Source organism: Chenopodium album, chromosome 6 (assembly GCF_948465745.1).
Source record: "Chenopodium album chromosome 6, dcCheAlbu1.1, whole genome shotgun sequence".
NCBI classification, from domain to species: Eukaryota; Viridiplantae; Streptophyta; class Magnoliopsida; order Caryophyllales; family Amaranthaceae; genus Chenopodium; species Chenopodium album.
The window spans coordinates 74,297,501-74,315,392 of record NC_137839.1 but is presented as its reverse complement, the minus strand read 5'-3'; the positions used below and the strand labels follow the sequence as shown (position 1 = coordinate 74,315,392).

Genomic DNA, 17,892 nt, shown 5'->3' with positions numbered 1-17,892 from the left:
CATTCATCCACACAAATGTATATAAACGTAGAATACAAAAAAGCACCCAAAGTAAAAACAAATGAAACTCATATTACTCTTTCAATTCTTTTCAATATTTTAACATTATATTTCTAAATTATTAATATTGAAAAATTCAAACACTTTATTAAAAAAAAAAAATCTAAGCAACATTCCAGGGCAACGCCTGGGTCAACACACTAGTTACCAATTATTTTTTGTTCCCGTGGAAAAAAGAAAAGAAAAAAAAACTTGTAATCAATGAAATAACGACAATTAAATACCCAAATATTATTCAATCAATTAACATTTTTTTTTATACAACAACAAAAAATTGTCACTAATATACTCCAATACAACAACTACCTGTACAAAGTTGAAACTCTACATTATAAATCTTACAATTTCCTAAAAAAACGTGGAAAATCTAACATTTCACTTAAAGAAAAAAAAAATTGAAGTAAAAAGGTGAAAAAGCCCTAATGTGCATGATGACGGGCAACACGATGGGAGAAGATTGATGCAACGGAGTGTACCAACACCAATACGATTGCCACCTTCACTTGACCTCTTTTCGGAATTCGACGGCTACAATTTTTTTGTGTCCCTGCACTCGCACCCACTAGATCACAACTCCTTGCACTAACCATTTTTTATTTTTTTGTAGAAAAATGTTTTCAACTTGAATGAAGGAATTTGCAAAATTAGAATGGTATTCGTATGACAAAAATTGTGGATGGAGATCGAGAGTATGGTATACATATATATAGTAGTAGACATTGGTGTGAAAAAGACGAAATTACCCCTAGTTTAAATTACCAAACTAAAAGCAAAGTAAAAAGTCGTCACATATAGTAGAATGATTAGATTCAATGCAAGTGCAACATTATTTAGTTCAAAGTTTTGTTCAAGTAGCAAGTTTTTATTTATTTACACTGCACTAAATGGCTTGTGCTTAGCTTGACCATCCACGGTTTGGTACAAAACCATCACCACTTGTGTTAATTTTTACAAGTGACCACAATTCACCTACCCTACTTCTTAGGAGGCTAGGTGAAATGCAAGACATTGGGTGATTAACTAATGTGTTCCCAATTAATATAATGTTTTGACATTTACATGTTTCGATAGTTTATAGGCTACATACATGTAACTTTGATGTTAAAAAGAGGGTGTTGCTCACAAGTCCTACCTTCTAGTAGCGTGTAAAATATATGTTAGAATCTTTAGTGGATATTGGACATATAATTAATATTATCATGCTTAGACTAAATTCAGTTTACTGGTGTGATATGATATGAATTTGTTTTATCTGGTTCAATTATATGATGAGTTAAATGAATTTAACATAAATTTTTTACACATATGGAAAAAATTATCAAAAACTTTTGTATACATCCGGTTTACACTAATATTAGTGTACATCGAGCAGTATAGGGGTAACTTTAAGCCAATTTAGGGTAACTTTTTGCCTTTTTTGGGGTAACTTTGAACATAATAAGATTTTTTTAAAAAAAATCGAACAAGAAAAGTTTTATAAGGGTGATAAAATTACTTTCAATCACTAATAATTGAATTTTTGTCATTTAAAATGTGATTCTTTACCAATAAAACGTAGATTATTTTTATTTGTATTGGGTTACTTTTATACATATTAGGGTAACTTTTATTCTTTTGATCACTTTAAGAGAGATTTAAAATGGATGTACAATAATAATTATTGTACACCCGATTTTTTTAAAAGTTTGTGAAAAACTATATATCAAATAATATATCATCACATATCATTAGACTTGTATCAATGCATATTTTCCTAAATAACTAGCTAGATAATTAAAGAAATTTAATGATATGACGAGAGGGTATAAATTACCATGTAGGTTAGTAAGCTACCATTAAAAAATTGTTTAGAAAAATTGGTATTTTAGTGGTGTTAGTTTCTGCCTAGGACTATCAATCATTCATCCTATATTCCTATCGCTAGACTTTTGCCAGCAGTAAGCCCATTCATTGTTTTTGATCAAGTTCAAAGTTTTCAAATCTTGTATTCTAAATAATACTACCACTTCCATCTCATTCTTCATAGAAATCGTGGAAATCCAACATACTCTTATTGTTATGAGACTACTATTTGTGTGTTCAAATTCATCTGATTTTCCCTACTATTTGTGTGTTCAAATTCATCTGATTTTCCCTTATCTAAACTTACCAGAATTTGTTACTCGTAGATCTTAATGATTAAAACTTATTTTAGTTGTAGTTTGTATTGAACAACTTTTAATTTACTATAACTTATGATTTTAGAATTTATTAGACGTAAAATAAGTGAAAATAAGATGAACAAAACATGTCTAACTTTAGAAGGCCTTGTTTTGTTCACATTGTTTAGAAAAATATACATCTTGGAAATTTAGAGTTTTTATTTATTTTTTTAATTTTGTTTCATATATGTTAAATTGAAATAAAGTACTCATAAATAGTTAAAATGTATCATTAATGAATCTTGTTTTAAAGCATTTTTGTAAAACGAATTTTATGATGCAAAAATTACAATTTTATAAGATATATACAAAGTAAAGTATATATATTGAAAATATTAAGTAAAAATTATGTATGTGATATATTAAAAGTTTATCAAAAATAAAACTCTAAATTAACTTTTTTTTTTTTTTAATCCTAAAACAAGACATTTGATATCGCTGAGTAACATTTAACGTGTCATGTTTACGCATAGTTATTGTCACGTGAAAACTTGAAATGTCAAGCGTCGTTGTCTCATGACCTGGCTATAATACTCGATTTTATTTTATACTTAGGGCCTGTTCTCATACGTTTATTTTCAGTTCATTTCAGTTTAACTCTAATATGTTCAGTTCAGCTCCTAATTTCCTTCTCTTATAAAATATTCATTTCAGCTCTAATAAGTTCAGTTCAGTTCAACTGAGTTCAGTCAATGAGAACATACCCTTAGTGATATTTACACTATATTATTGGTATGAATAGAATGAATTGTTAATGTATGTATGGACCTGGTTCACGATAATATTATTGTTTGTGGACTTGTGATCCACACACGTCATCCAATTTTAACATACTACGTATATTAAAACTCTCATTATAAAATATACATTAAACTTTATTTTAACATAATAACCTTTCTTTTGACATAATCACCCCTTTTTGTATTAATATATCGACCGTTATTTTATTTTTGATAGAATATAACGACCTTTTAGTTAAATAGTAACATTTAAACTTCATTAATAGTGGTCCACAATATATTAATGTGAACCAAGTGTATTTAATATACTAATCAAGTTGAGTTTTTTTTACTTTCACATGCTCCATTATTTACCCACTTAATCCATCATAATAACAATATCTTTAATAAATAGCTATTCGTAGTATTGACAATAATAATAAAAAAGATTTCTAAACCAAAGATTGAGAGATAATAACATAAATTTTACAACCATGACTATTTTGCATATTTGGCAAACTCACACTCCATCGCTTCAATCTTGACACTAGCAGATTCACATCTTTTCAAGTGAGAGGCCTTTGTAATATGCATGCTGATGATAAACGAGAATCAAAATCCCTAAAATAACATAAGAATCCAAATCATCTTCCCAATTATTATTAGAATTCCTAAAATAACATTTTCATCCATAAACGAGAATCAAAATCCCGGAAATTTGAGACAAACTCTCACAAATGGAGAGAACAAAGAAAATCAAAGCAACAAACAAAATCAAATTAAAGAATTTTTTTTAAAAAATAGTCTAATTAAATTAAATTACCGGGAAGACTAAAACCCTAGTAAAGAGAAAAGAGCATATCTATATTTATACCAGTGTGTGGTTCCTACATACAGGCGGGGTACCTTGCATCGTACCACCGTTTCACAAAAGGAACATATTATACAAATGTAAAGAACATACAATTGCAAAGAAAAGAACATACTATTGCAATGTAAAGAACATATACCTAAAGTAAAAAAGAACATGTTTGCACCAAAAAAGAGTGAAAAGAACATATTTTTATTCGTGATATAATGTTCATTGCTTATTGTGAAATGTTCATTGAATTTTGTCTTAAAATTACGGTAGATATATATAAATACTGTTCATCACATAATATTTTCATGTTCTTTATTTATATTACAGGTGTTCTTTATATATACAAAAAAAAAAAAAAAAACATAAAAATTAGATGTTCCTTACAAAACTGATATGTGTTCTTTAAAAAACAGCAGTAAGTTCATTACAAAACAGCTACATGTTCTTTCCGCGCTTTTTGTCTGTACCAAGCAAGGTACAGGCTGCTGTATCTTAAAATTTTCATATTTATACTAGTATCTATTTTTATACAACCTAAACCATTAAGTCAATAATTTCCATCTTTATGGAAAATTCTTAGGGCATGTTCACATTACTTAAACTGAGCTGAACTAAACTGAACTGAACTAATTAAAGCTGGACTAAATTGAACTGAGCTGATTGGAGCTGAGCTGAGCTGAACTGAATATGTAGCATATTTAGGATCAATGATTTTTTTATTTTTTATTTTAAAGTGATGAATAGCCATAGTAAAAATTTTCCATCAACAATTTATTTGAGAGTAAGGAATAACTTAAGTGGTTAGAGCAGCAATCAACGATTTTTTTGAGAGGGAGCGATAGCTCAAAACCTCATGTGATTAGAGCTTCCTATATACGAAGTAGGCTATATTGCATCCCCACGTAGCAGATAATATAAAACATCTTGTTTCAAAATCAAAGCACATATCAAATTCATCACCATCATCAGTTCATCATCGTCTTTGCAAAAGGTGTAACCGTGGGAAATCGCCAACCATAAAAATGCCTGTAATATATCGATCAACACTTTCTTCTCAACTACCATTTTCTTTGACTAGTAAACAATTTACCCAATTCACCTTTAATCATACCAAAATCACCTTCTCTTCTCACTCCAATTTTTCCAGAATTTGCTGCTTAAAACCCTCAATTATGGAGAAAAATGCTCGATTAAACCCCACAATTTCAGAGTCAACGGAAGATAAATATTCTGCGGAATTGGATGTTGCTGTTAAAGCTGTTCAATTGGCTTGTTCTTTATGTCAAAGGGTACAAGAGGGTTTGATTTCTAAGGCTAATTCTCTTGTTCAATCCAAAGATGATAAATCCCTTGTCACAATTGCAGGTAAATTTTATAATTTTGTTTGAAATTTTCAATTTTGTAAGATGGGTTCGTAATTTTTTTTGCAATTTTATCTATTGAATTATAATGGGTTGATTGTAAATATTTGAATTTTGAGTTTATAGAATCATTGTTGGATTTTGAATTTAAATAAGGAATTTGGTGACTGATTGGTTTAGTTTTAGTCAGTTTGAAGTTTTTTGACTAGTTTGGGAAATTAGGTGAATTTTTGGGAGAAGGAAAATGTACAATTGAGAAGGATAATGGCCCTTTGTATAATTTACTGGAGAATTGTATTATAACATATTGACATGGATATCATTTGTCTTTCTCTCTAATGTCAATATACAATGGATGGTTTTGTTAAATGAAGTTTGTAGTATGCTAAACTTAGCGGTAAGGACTATGCATTAATAACACCAATCGACGCATGATTTTGTCATGATTTGCATTTGTTATTGATTTAGGAAATGTATTTGATGCTAGTGCGTTGCCCTTAGGGCTACATAGTATTGCAAAACTTGTAAAAAGAAAAAAAAAAAGGTGAAAGACGGGTTCTTGAATGAAGATAGTTTCATTTACTATAGAAACTTAAGCCAATAAACCGAGGGTAAGAGAGTGTAGAAAGTGGGAATGCAGGGTATGCATAAGAAAATGGAGAAGACAGAATGTTTTAAGAGGAGTTTATGTAAGAAGTAATAAGAGAATGTTGGTGTAACAAAAAGTTTCGCTAGTATGGCAAAACACAAAAGCATAACTAACGTAAAGGAACTAAAGGTAGTACAAAAATCTAACAGGCAGTTCTTGCAATAAAGTGGACAAGAGAAGTGGTAAAAAAATAGCAATGAAAAAATTTTAGACCAAGATTTAGTGAATAGAGAAAGTCCTTATTCTGGGACTAAGGCTTTGTTGTTGTTGTAGAATTTCCTTATTTAATAAGCTCGTTATTAATTAATGTATTAGAACACAGTTCTCATATGTTTGCAGTGTTTGACATCGTTCCTTGAGGAGCTAAAAACCAGTCTGTTTCTCCGTAGACCACACTAAGTAAGTAAATAATTGACATAATGCCTTTGAAAACGAGGGCTTATGTGGAAAGGATCCCTCTATCCCTTTCATCTTATGTCTTACCAATCAAGTATTGATTTTTAGTTGGTGACATACCAAAATTAGTACGAGTTAGGATACAAGATTGTACCTGAAATGCACTTATGAATATATGGTCCCATCATTCCATCTCGTCCATATGGGATAACTACTTTTAAAAGCAACATACCTTGTAAAAATAATTAGGAGTTGTTATATAACATATTTGTTGGGTTTTCATTTTTTTTTCCCCATTCAGTATGACTGTGTAGTTGTTTAGATAAGTAAAAGTTATTGCTACTAAAACTTAGTTAAAATTTTACTTGGAAAAAAATGTTGGTGTAGCAAGAAGTTAGTATGGAGGACTGGAGGAGATTCTTGAATGGACCCAATGATCTATTTTTGGTTACTTGACTTTTGTTTCGTGAATTCATGTAGAAGAGGATTTATATTTGGCAGGGTTGCCAGAAGTCCAGAACTATTATCTATTATTGAAACTAGTATGTTCTGGTTGTTGATTTTTATTTAACCACCCAAATTGATTTTCTTAAATTTTGTCACTGAAACAAACATTAGGATTGTAACATCTCCAACTTCTTCTAATATTTTTACTGAAGTTATTCTTATAGGGAGTATGAGAACCCACTTAAGGCTTTAAGCTGTGGATCATCCAACACATCATGAATTGAAATTTTCTGAGTCAATTGAATTCTAACAAGTCATTTTTTTTTTCTATAACTTGGCTCTTGTATAATCTAGTTCATTGTGTTATGTAATCAGATTGGAGTGTCCAAGCTACTATCAGCTGGGTACTGTCTGAATCTTTTGGCATTAAAAATGTCTCGATTGTAGCCGAGGAAGATATTGAAGCTCTTTCAAAACCTGAGGCAACTGTCCTCTTAGATTCTGTAGTACAAACTGTCAACGAGTGTTTAGCTGAAGCACCTCAATTTGGAATTAAAGGTCCGATAAAACCCCTAAAGAAAGCAGAAGTTCTTGAGGCAATAAGGCAGTGCAATTCCATTGGTGGCCCTAGTGGTAGATTTTGGGTTCTGGATCCCGTTGACGGCACATTAGGTTTTGTGCGTGGGGATCAATATGCAGTTGCTCTAGCATTGATTGAGGATGGAGAAGTTGTGCTTGGAGTTTTAGGATGCCCTAATTACCCACTAAGGAAGGAGTGGCTATCATATCATCAACGTTACTATAGGATCATATCCAAGCTTACCCCACCAAGGTCAGAGTCTTGGGATAAAGGTTTTGTATTATATGCTAGAAAAGGTAGTGGTAAATCTTGGATGCAGCCATTACTTCCACAATCTATGAACTTGGTCGAGTTAAAATCTCCCAGACCTGTCTATGTGTCTCTCGTTGAAGATCCTTCCTTGGCTACCTTCTGTGAGCCTGTTGAAAGGGCGAATTCTAGCCATTCTTTCACTGCTGGACTTGCTCACAGTGTCGGAGTTAGGTGCATCTCTCTTTTTCATACGAAGTTCTGAAAGCTTGTTCTTATCCCAACTTCGGTTTCTGTTACTTTCTTGTTTTATTTGATTTTAATTATAGGAGATGTTAGTCATTTAACTAAACTGCTTATTCAAAGTTCACTTGTCCAAACCAAGCAGAAAACCTCTATTCAGATTACTTATGGAGTTATTTCTCTTTGGTGTGTGAGAGCAGGCCTTACTTGGACCATTTGGTGGTGCTATACCTCTGTCCTGAAAAGATGGTTGAAATATCAATGAGAAGAAACATTAGACCTACACCACTCACCAGCACCACCCCCCTCCCCCTCTTTCCCAGTTTGCGCTTAGGACAAATCCTAGTGGATATTACGTCCTAAAACCCTAGCAATACACTTCTAATTCTGAAAATTTTAGGGTTCATATTTCCCTGTATGATTGATTCATTACAGTGTCATAAAATAAAATGGGAAATGCCACTCTCTTCTTCTTCCTAACAATGTATCACCGATTGTTTGCTGATATATTCTTTATATTCTTCTGCTGCAGTAAGGAACCTTTGCGTGTATACAGCATGGTCAAATATGCTGCTGTTGCTCGTGGTGATGCAGAGATATTCATGAAGTTTGCAAAGTCTGGTTACAAGGAGAAGATATGGGATCATGCAGCTGGTACTGTTATCATACAAGAGGCTGGCGGTGTGGTAACGGATGCAGGAGGGCACCCCTTGAACTTCTCAAATGGTATATATTTGGAAGGTCTTGACCGTGGTATTATTGCTTGTGCTGGAGTTCAGCTACATCAAAAAATTATCCAAGCTGTGGATGCTAGCTGGGATTCCTCCTGCTTGTGACTTACTAAACAAAGGAGACCAAAAGGAGTCCAGATTTTTTTCCTGGTAAGCAGTTATTTTTTACAAGGTAGCCGTAGAATGACTACTATGACTGTAGGACATACGAGTAGAAAAGACTGATAAACATATTTCTTAGCATTACAATGATGAATACAATATTAAAAGCATTGAGAAGGATTTTGTATGCCTTGTAATTAAAATAGAACTTGAACCTTAGATTTGGTTTTGCCTGTTTGTGTACTAATCAGCAAAGAGGGCTCTTATTTCAATAAATTCTGAATTTTTGTGTTATCATATGCAGCTAACTGAGGAATTGGTACAAGCTTTGTTGAAAATGAGAGTTGGCAAGTAGAGGTGGGAATATGAGTTTAAACTAGATAGTAGAGGCCAACATGATTGATTAAATGTTTAGGATAGCTGCAATATTATACCATATCACCCAAGTACTACTAACAAGAGTCCTTCGTAGGGCACCTTAAGGGAGGGGTTAGATCACTCAGATGTTTTCGAGCTCATACACATGCAACTCAGTGACAACGCAAAGGGTGTTTCTTCTAGACCCCAGATTTATAAACCATTGACTTGCTGACTCAGTATGTGAAAAGCAGAAGAGTTTACCCTCTTTCTTAAATAAATTCATGATTTTCAAGATCAAGTGAGCAATGCTTATTAGTTATAACTGCTATATCTTACTGTGTAATTATTTATCTTAAACATCTGGTGTGCTTAGGAAAATAGTAGGAGTAATCTTGATTTCATAGCATGTCGATGATTTTCTTAATACTTGTAAATTGGCTGTTAATCTTGTTATATAAGTCATTTCACTGTACATATTACTGATATTAGCAAGAAACACTATACAAGTATAAATTTGTTATGAGCAAACAAACTCTTGATGTTTACTGTGATTTGTAGTACCTATCTTCTGATTATTACCCTTTTAAGCATGATTACTCGAGTATTTTAAAGGAGACATCAACCATACTTCTTATGCATATGCCTTGTGATGCCCTGGAATCTTAGTGACATTTAGGTGCTATGAAATTACTCTGTTATAGCTGAAGTACACTGATATTTGCTGTTGCTGACATGAAAGTTGGCCTTACAGGGTAATAAGACCAGCAACAATCCTGGGATCATCTTTGACGAGCATAATGACTTGAGAATTGGCAATTTGGCATGTTCACTAGTTGCAGTTGCATCAGGTCTTCACCTCTCCTATATAACTCTGTAATTCAAAATTTATGCAGTATTGTTTACTGCTGTGTACAGATACAACATATGGAATGCAGTTTTGCAGTTTGTAATTATGCATTTTGAGATCCTTTCTACGTTGTGGCTTTGACATAATGATCGATCATTTTTGGTCATTATTCAGTTAAAAAAAAATCAATAAAGTATAAATGACAAGAACAATGCTGGATCGAAATATATTTTAATCAAGGTTTATATTGGATACTTAAGTTTGAATCAGCAAAAATCAATTCAATCATTTGTGCTCCCTTTGTGTAGTCTGCTTCATATGTTGAAAGTTTTACATAAGAGATTGAATTTAACAAAAGCAAGAGATGCATTCCCCATCGTCACTAGAATTTTTGACAACGGATCTCGAAATAATATGGTGCAAAAACATGGATTATAGCCTTTATTTTTGGAGAATCTTTGAATATTTCAAATTTGAAAAGAAAAGAGACCAAGGAGCTTCACCAGAACGCCACCCAAGTGGTTTGAATAGTCTAATTTACCTCTGAAAAACACATGTCTAGTTATAGACATGCCTCTCGTCATAGAAATGGTGCAAATGTGATGCCTTGGGGAATCTTCGATATTTTGGACCTAAATAGAAAAGGGGCCGGGGTGGTTTCTATGGACCACATAACCCACTTTAATTGTTAGAACTGTCCACTTTGCCTTAAATCGATATTTTTGTTGGTTACAAATGTCTCTCATCAGTAAATGATTGTTACCATGATCTTTTATCTGACTAATTAATGGACATAGATGTTTCCAATTAACATTTTATGAATTTAGGATGCAATCCCCATCATCACTCGAGTTTTCGTCATTAGTCTCAAAATCTTCAAAAATAATCCGATTTACAATGTATTTTTTTTAATGAAATTAACAACAAATATGTAATTATAATATTATATTAAGGAATAAAGTTCAAAACTGTTTTTCTTTTTTCTTCTTTTTTTTCAAACTAAAGCACCCAAATTTTGTAAAACAAATGAGAAACAAAAGCTGAACAATTTGCTCCAATCCTCTTTCTATTCTATGCACCACCTAGCACTTAATCTGTTTGCATGATAGGTATAAAGTCAATTATATTGAATGTATAAAATCATTTACACTATGTTTGGATAGAAAGAATTAAAGGGAAAGAAAGAGAAGAGAAAAAGAGAGGTGTAACATCCTTTGTTTGAATATTCAATACAAGAACGCTCCCCTTATAATAAATCAAATCTCTACATTGTTGAAGAGATTTAAAAGTAAAATAGACGCTCACCTCCTCCCTTACCTCACCTCCCTTTCCCTTTCCCTTCCCTTTTTTCCTTCGAAAATGGGGAAAATATCTCCTTAACAATGTGCCAATATTGCCATTTATTGTGTGTTATTTGCATAGTGATCATGTAAGTCTTGAACATTTGGGCTTGTATTAAAATTGGATCCACAAATATGTTATTTCCTAGGCCCCACAAAAGAAGAAAGTGGAAAATTATTGAAAAGTTGGATATAAGTATTACGTAGTCCATTAGTAGACATATCCCAAACAATAGGCCAATAACGTATTAGGATTAAGGGTTATCACATGGTAAAGCTATATGGCCCAATTATCTTATAATGATGCTTTGACAAAATTGTTCAAACCTAAAGTTCTCACTCATGGCCATGTTACCAATTGCCCATATGTCGGCCTAGGGCTTCCTACTAATTTTCCTTTACAAAGTATGATATCGATAAGGATCGATATGTTTTTCTGGTGTTTAGAGAGCCACAAAGATGGATAATGAAAATTGATCCTATGATTATATTATCTGAAATTGAGAGAGGAGCTCTAACCACTTGAGTTATTCCTCATTCTATCTCATAATGGTATCAATATGTGAATGTCGATTAGTTTGTTAGTAAAGATTTGAAAGTGTTTTAAGATTGGTGTTTGATCAACTAATGTTTATATCAATGTCCATTTATTCATTATAGAACATATAGTACTAAATTATTTGAAATTAAAGCTTAGATCCTACAAATATATTGAAAAAAAAAAATATATCGTCAAACATATTTTTTCAAATTGAGACAGGGAGGAAATAATTTGCACCTTTCAATTTTTTAGCATATCCTTATTTTGACAACATCATTTTTTTAATTATGCATGCCTACATGTTACATATTATTATGCCGTTTATGTACTCATGTTAACGTTACATGTGATTTGCATATAGATGTTAAGATGAAAATCTATATACTACCTCTGTTAGATATTATATGCAACTTTGGAATATTTTATATTTCATAAATAATACCTAAAAGTTGCACATAATATTTAACGAAGGTAGTATGAGCTGTTACGTTACAATCGGTATCGTTCATGAGATACGATGAGTAACAACTACGGAGTAACGAGTATTGCCATCTCAGCTGATCTGATTGCAGGTAGTTCATAGGAAGAATGAAAAGAATTAAAAGTGATAGATGAAATAGCATTCAACAATTTCTCTTTTGTTTTGATGATTTAAATTAAATACGGAGTATAAGTGTATAACATATAAAGTGTTATGTTCATTCTCTTTATTTTCAATATATATACTTAAACTGTATCAAACTATTGACTATCCTATAATTGTTCTTGCAATCTTTATTTATCACGCAACAAAAATGACGATATAGGTGTACAATTTTTTGGTGAAGTATATAGGTGTACTATTGTAGTACGGCATTCTCGTTATTTATGAGGGTCTTTCGTATATTAGGAGAAACGCTAATAAATGATATAGGATAAATTAAAATTTGGAAGCGATATATTCATATACTTGGACCAATTGGATGTTGTTGCTGTAATGAATGAGACTAGATTTGGTTGGGAGGACCACATATTCGATCCCCCGCAATAACAATAATTGGCAAGGGATCGGACTGTTACCTGACCATTCAGAATTGATTCTCGAATTCAGATTAGCTAAAGGGTGAAACGGATGGAATACCAAAAAAATATACTTGTATATATACTTGGAAAATATTTTATAAAGCTTTGATAAGATTAGCATGTGGACATAACCCTACAAGCATTTATAAGGATCATAGACTAGAGATTTGTATCATACAACATGTACATGGGGTGGGTGCAACTTAACGCGGTATTGTAGAGTTTTGTAAGTAATGTGGAAATAAATGCTGGCAATTCATTTCAAATATAACTCTGTCACTACACATGCTCTTAATTTTAGTACATCAATAGTGTATAAGGTTCGCAGAGTTGGGTTGAGAGTCTTGAAACTAATTGTTTCAGGTTGAAAAAAAAAGGAGGATCGGAGATTGAATGCTTAGATATTAACGTACGTATTATACTAGTTTAATATCTATTGGTTTCAAGATGGAACCTTGTTGGACTTGTATGTGATTAGACTTTCCTTGGATGGGACATATATACACAAAATTGGGATATATGATTTTGAACTTTGGTTCATCTTTGATCCATCAATGCAACTAGTTTAAACCGTATGATAGCACAACTAGGTTCATATATGGGTGGGGGACCTTAGCTTAGCTTGGGACTGAACATAAGTATTAAATTTTATGGTTTGGAAAAGTTCAAAATAGATTTGGAATAGGATGGATGATGCACGCTTGCTCTTAACAAAACTAGTAATAAACCAATTGCTAAAGTCTACTAGGTTAAGATAATCAATCGCCACTCTAGTATCTTGAGGTCATTGATTTTTAAAATTATACTCAGAGAGTCAGAGCGTCTTTACAAAATTACAATCATGTAAAATAGAAATAAAAACTTTATTATTTGAGGATAAAGATAATACATATGACAAATAATTGTACTTTAATCAATTATTTTTTATTTTTTATTATTACAGAGTATAAATTAACGGTTATAATTTGATTTCAAATGAAAATAATGGCTCCATTTTAGAAAGAGGCTATGCGAGTTATTTTGTTCTTTGGAATCTTCTAACCACTGTAAAATTCTTTTGATTAGAGGTAATTGTCAAAATCATGTCCAAATTTTCAACAAGTAGTTGAAAATTTTTCATAAAAATCGTCAATAATTACAATAATTTTATAATATAAGCATAGGAGTACATCTTAAAAAGGAGATATTTAAGCAGGAAATTGAGGGTGCCTACTGCCTACCCACATTAATCAATCGCTCAAGAATGTTGTGTATATACAGAAAATTTGACAAATAATCAAAATAAGATCTCAAGATATTGACTTTTTAAAAACGTCATAAATTAAATTATTATGATAATGAATTGACAAATGAAAAGAGGGCCATTTGGGAATTTTCTTAGCTTAGGATGGCCAGATTACGAAGTAATTGCTTCTCATCACCCAACATGTATCTTGCAATCTACCCTTGTTTTGCATTTAATGTTATTATTGATATTCATGTAGCTAGCTTAGCTCAATCCATCTCTTATCAATCCTTTTTAACACTTGGCTTACACCATGACGATTAATTGATTAGCATGTTTGTGTAAGTAATTTTGGTAGTTGAATAAAGAAATATCTGTGCCAAAAAACCGTACCTAGGACATAAGGACGACAGACAACTTAGACAATAACATGTGTTTTAGTTTTAGCTATCAACTTCTTGACCAAATTAAATTTAATTGATCGAACTACAGTTGAGTTTGGGGAGATGGTTTAGGGTTTAGGGTATCATAGAAACAATCATAATTTTTTTTTTTTTTTTTTTTTTCATATATATGTATTAAAAAAAAAAAAATCATATATAGTAAACTATACTCTTATGTTCGTTTCCTTTTGTTAGTTACTATTTGACTATTTTTCTCTCACAAAAAGATTTCAAACATAACCAATAAATAAAAACGAAGGGAATTGCTACTAATATTGAATTAACACGTACAAATATTCAATTACACAAGACACAACTATACACATACAAAACTTTCACATCAATATCTGGACCAATTAAGAAAGCTCTTGGATCACCTCATAACAAATTTGTCTTACAAGTTTGACTTCAGTTGTACGATTGGCTTAAGATTGTGAGAGTAGATTACGGTGAATGATAATTTAAATAAAGCAGCAATTATTGTTAATAGAGATGTTTTCGAGTGTGGTGCCATCTGCTATATAAGGAGCATTCGCGGACACATATTTGGTTCGATCATTATCTATGCTAGCTAGAGGTGTAACCGTGTAATAACGCCACACATGGTTAAAACTCGAAGGGGCTATCTAGGCCATGGCTCGCCCTATACGTTTAAAAATCGTGCAACGAGCTAGATTATTAGTATAAATCATTATTAAGTACACAAGAGTACAAAATTATATACTGGAGCTTTAGTTGGCCTACCATGTATACCCTCTTGCGCTCTATATCGAAAATTTCCCTTTTGTTCCCTTCTAATTCTTTCTATGATTGTCAAGTTCCTTTGTTTTTTTCCTTTCCTTTATTGCATTCTACTGTTGTCTTTTACTATTCTAAATATTGTCTTCTCCTTAATGCTTTTATGGTTTATCAATTTGTAAAGCTAAAATTATTTGATTGGAAAAAAAAATTAAAAAATAAATAAATCTTACTCCACTAGGAAAATATTTTAATCAGATTAATTCAGTTATAAAGAACAGAGTTTAAGAGTTGTGAATTAAAATGGTATAGAGTAATGGATAGCATAGAGAATATTATTCAGTGATGAACATATATATAGGTACAATAATGTCATAGAAATCAACACTCATAAGGCATAATTAATATGAGTATATGTCTAAATAATTCTACATTACAATACTTATTCTTCTTTTTCGTAATATTGCAAACAACTAAAGTTTGAACTCGACTCCAATTAGCATATATGAAGCATATCAATACATTATCTACACCCTTGCTCCAAAAACATTATAGATGGTGCTCCCATGATATATACTGCATACGGGCGTGCGCACCCGCGTTGCACACACTAGCACATGACATAATTTGTGCACATGAAATAGATCGCGTGGTTGTCATGCCTGTGCACTCACTCTTTTCACTTGTACACTCTTTAAGTCCTTAGTCTTCCATAATTTAAGACTATTGATATATTTATTAATCTATATGGTATGTCATAATGTGACACTCAGGGCCTGTTCTGATTGAATAAAGTGAGCTGAATTGAATTAAACTGAACTGAATATTTTATTAAAGAAGGAAATTAAGAAAAGAACTGAACTGAACTAATTGAAACTGAACTGAACTGAACTAATTGAAATTGAACTGAACTGAAAATAAATTGAAGAGAACAGACAATTAAACTTTTTATCTATTCTTAAACTTCTTATCTAGGAAGTATTTCACTACAAGTATATGAATTTAAAACCATAAAAGAGCTAGCACTCCAAACAACACGGAAAGACTACATGCCAATTGCATAAAAATGAAAAATGGAAAAAAAAAAAAAAAGTTCATGTATTGTGATAGCCATTAATAAAAACCACCTACTTTATAAACTATTTTGACCAAAAAAGTTGAACCTTCCAAGTGTATAGTGTACCACAAAGTTCGTTCAATTGGATTTGGCTTTCCACCAATTTCCTATTTCGGATTATAGATAGTGAGCTCAATCAATTTTGCACCTTTTTAATCCACCATGTGGGTCCCACCCCTAAAATTAAAAACGAAGGATTATTTTTGTGCACCTCTAAAAATTTCCACGCCTACATGCAATCAAAGCAACCCTGTCTGCTCAGATTACCACAATTGCAAGTGCTCTTTATAACCATGATTAATGTCATCCAACCTACTCCTTTGTTTTTAATTAATTTTATTTAAATCCATCTTACACCCCCATACCTAAGTTGCCCATGTGTTCTACATATGTAAATCAACTAGCTAGCACTAATTGCCTCTTTTGAAATTTATATGGTGACTTAACTAATATTTCTATCTATAATAACCTCTCAGTAATGACGACTTTAAATTAATCCCTACATCATTTAATTCAATTCAATTATGATTATTGCCGCTTTATTGTTTGAAATTGATTTTTTTTTTTTTTTTAAATACTAGTAGTTAACATCTCGTGAAAATTGTAGGTGGATTCATAATAATAAAACACCTGCTTCATTTTTTATGGATTATTCTTCATACATCGTTTTAAATTTCGTTTTTATTTATTATTATTTTTTTTAACGTTTTGTTGCGGCCACTCAAAAACTAAAGTATTAATAATGGTTATTTTTTTTTTCAAAATGGATAAATTTATAACATAAGCACGTCAAAAAATATGTTTAATATCATTATATATCGATGAGTACTTATAATAAAAAAAAAATTTAAGCACTTTGATTTTGATTGAGATATCAATCAATCAATACTATATACTAAAGTAATCACCAGCTTTATCACTAAAGTACACGTGTCGCGTTTATATTTAAAAAAATTCCCTCCAAAACTTTACTTCATTTTTTTTTGGTTAAAAAAATTAAGATAATGTATTTTTTAAGAAAAAATTCTACCGCCTAAGCAATAACCCAAACAATAGAACAATTACAACTACTTTAAATAAATATTTTTTTTACATTATATATAATAAAGAAAAGTGAGATAGCGGATTAAAAAAGATTATAAACAACGTAGAGTCATAGTAATTTATAAAAATAAATTAGTGAACATATGAGCGTTGCTCGGGCAAAAAACTAGTTCCAACCAATAGAGAAAGATCTAATTTATCATCCTGATATATATAAACAAATATCAAATGACAAAATCGCAAATAAATCAACAAATATATCCAGTCAACATGTCGTTTGCATAATTATATGTTTTATATCAATACATATTGGGCCTATTTCTAATAATTACGCTTTTGCCAATTGATAAACAAAAGATCAAAGAAAGTGATATTCTATAATGCGTACACATTTTGATATTTTAATTTTCCCCGCACACACACTCAAGTGACCCAACTGCCCCTCACTTGCTCTCTTAAATGCTTTCTCTTTCTTTATAAATACACATCTTCACACCCATCTCACTTTAGTCCATATCCTTACACATCTAATCACATAACAACAAACAAATCTTCAACCCCCCCAAAAAAAAACT

The 17,892-nt window shown here is 31.5% G+C and overlaps 1 protein-coding gene across 2 annotated transcripts; it reads left to right on the top strand.

The window, feature by feature from the left end:
* The first annotated feature begins 4,724 nt into the window (after window positions 1-4,724).
* LOC145636303 (3',5'-bisphosphate nucleotidase AHL-like) lies at window positions 4,725-10,032 on the top strand. 2 transcript variants are annotated; one of them, XM_081687827.1, is made up of 4 exons: window positions 4,725-5,207; window positions 7,071-7,527; window positions 8,300-8,648; window positions 9,712-10,032. In XM_081687827.1, exons 1-3 carry the CDS (start codon window positions 4,865-4,867, stop codon window positions 8,601-8,603), a joined length of 1,104 nt encoding a protein of 367 aa, XP_081543953.1. In that variant the 5' UTR covers window positions 4,725-4,864; the 3' UTR covers window positions 8,604-8,648; window positions 9,712-10,032. The 2 variants fall into 2 exon arrangements, with proteins under 2 accessions (XP_081543953.1, XP_081543952.1); XM_081687826.1 differs by having other exon boundaries at window positions 4,731-5,207; window positions 7,071-7,758.
* Window positions 10,033-17,892: the final 7,860 nt, after the last annotated feature.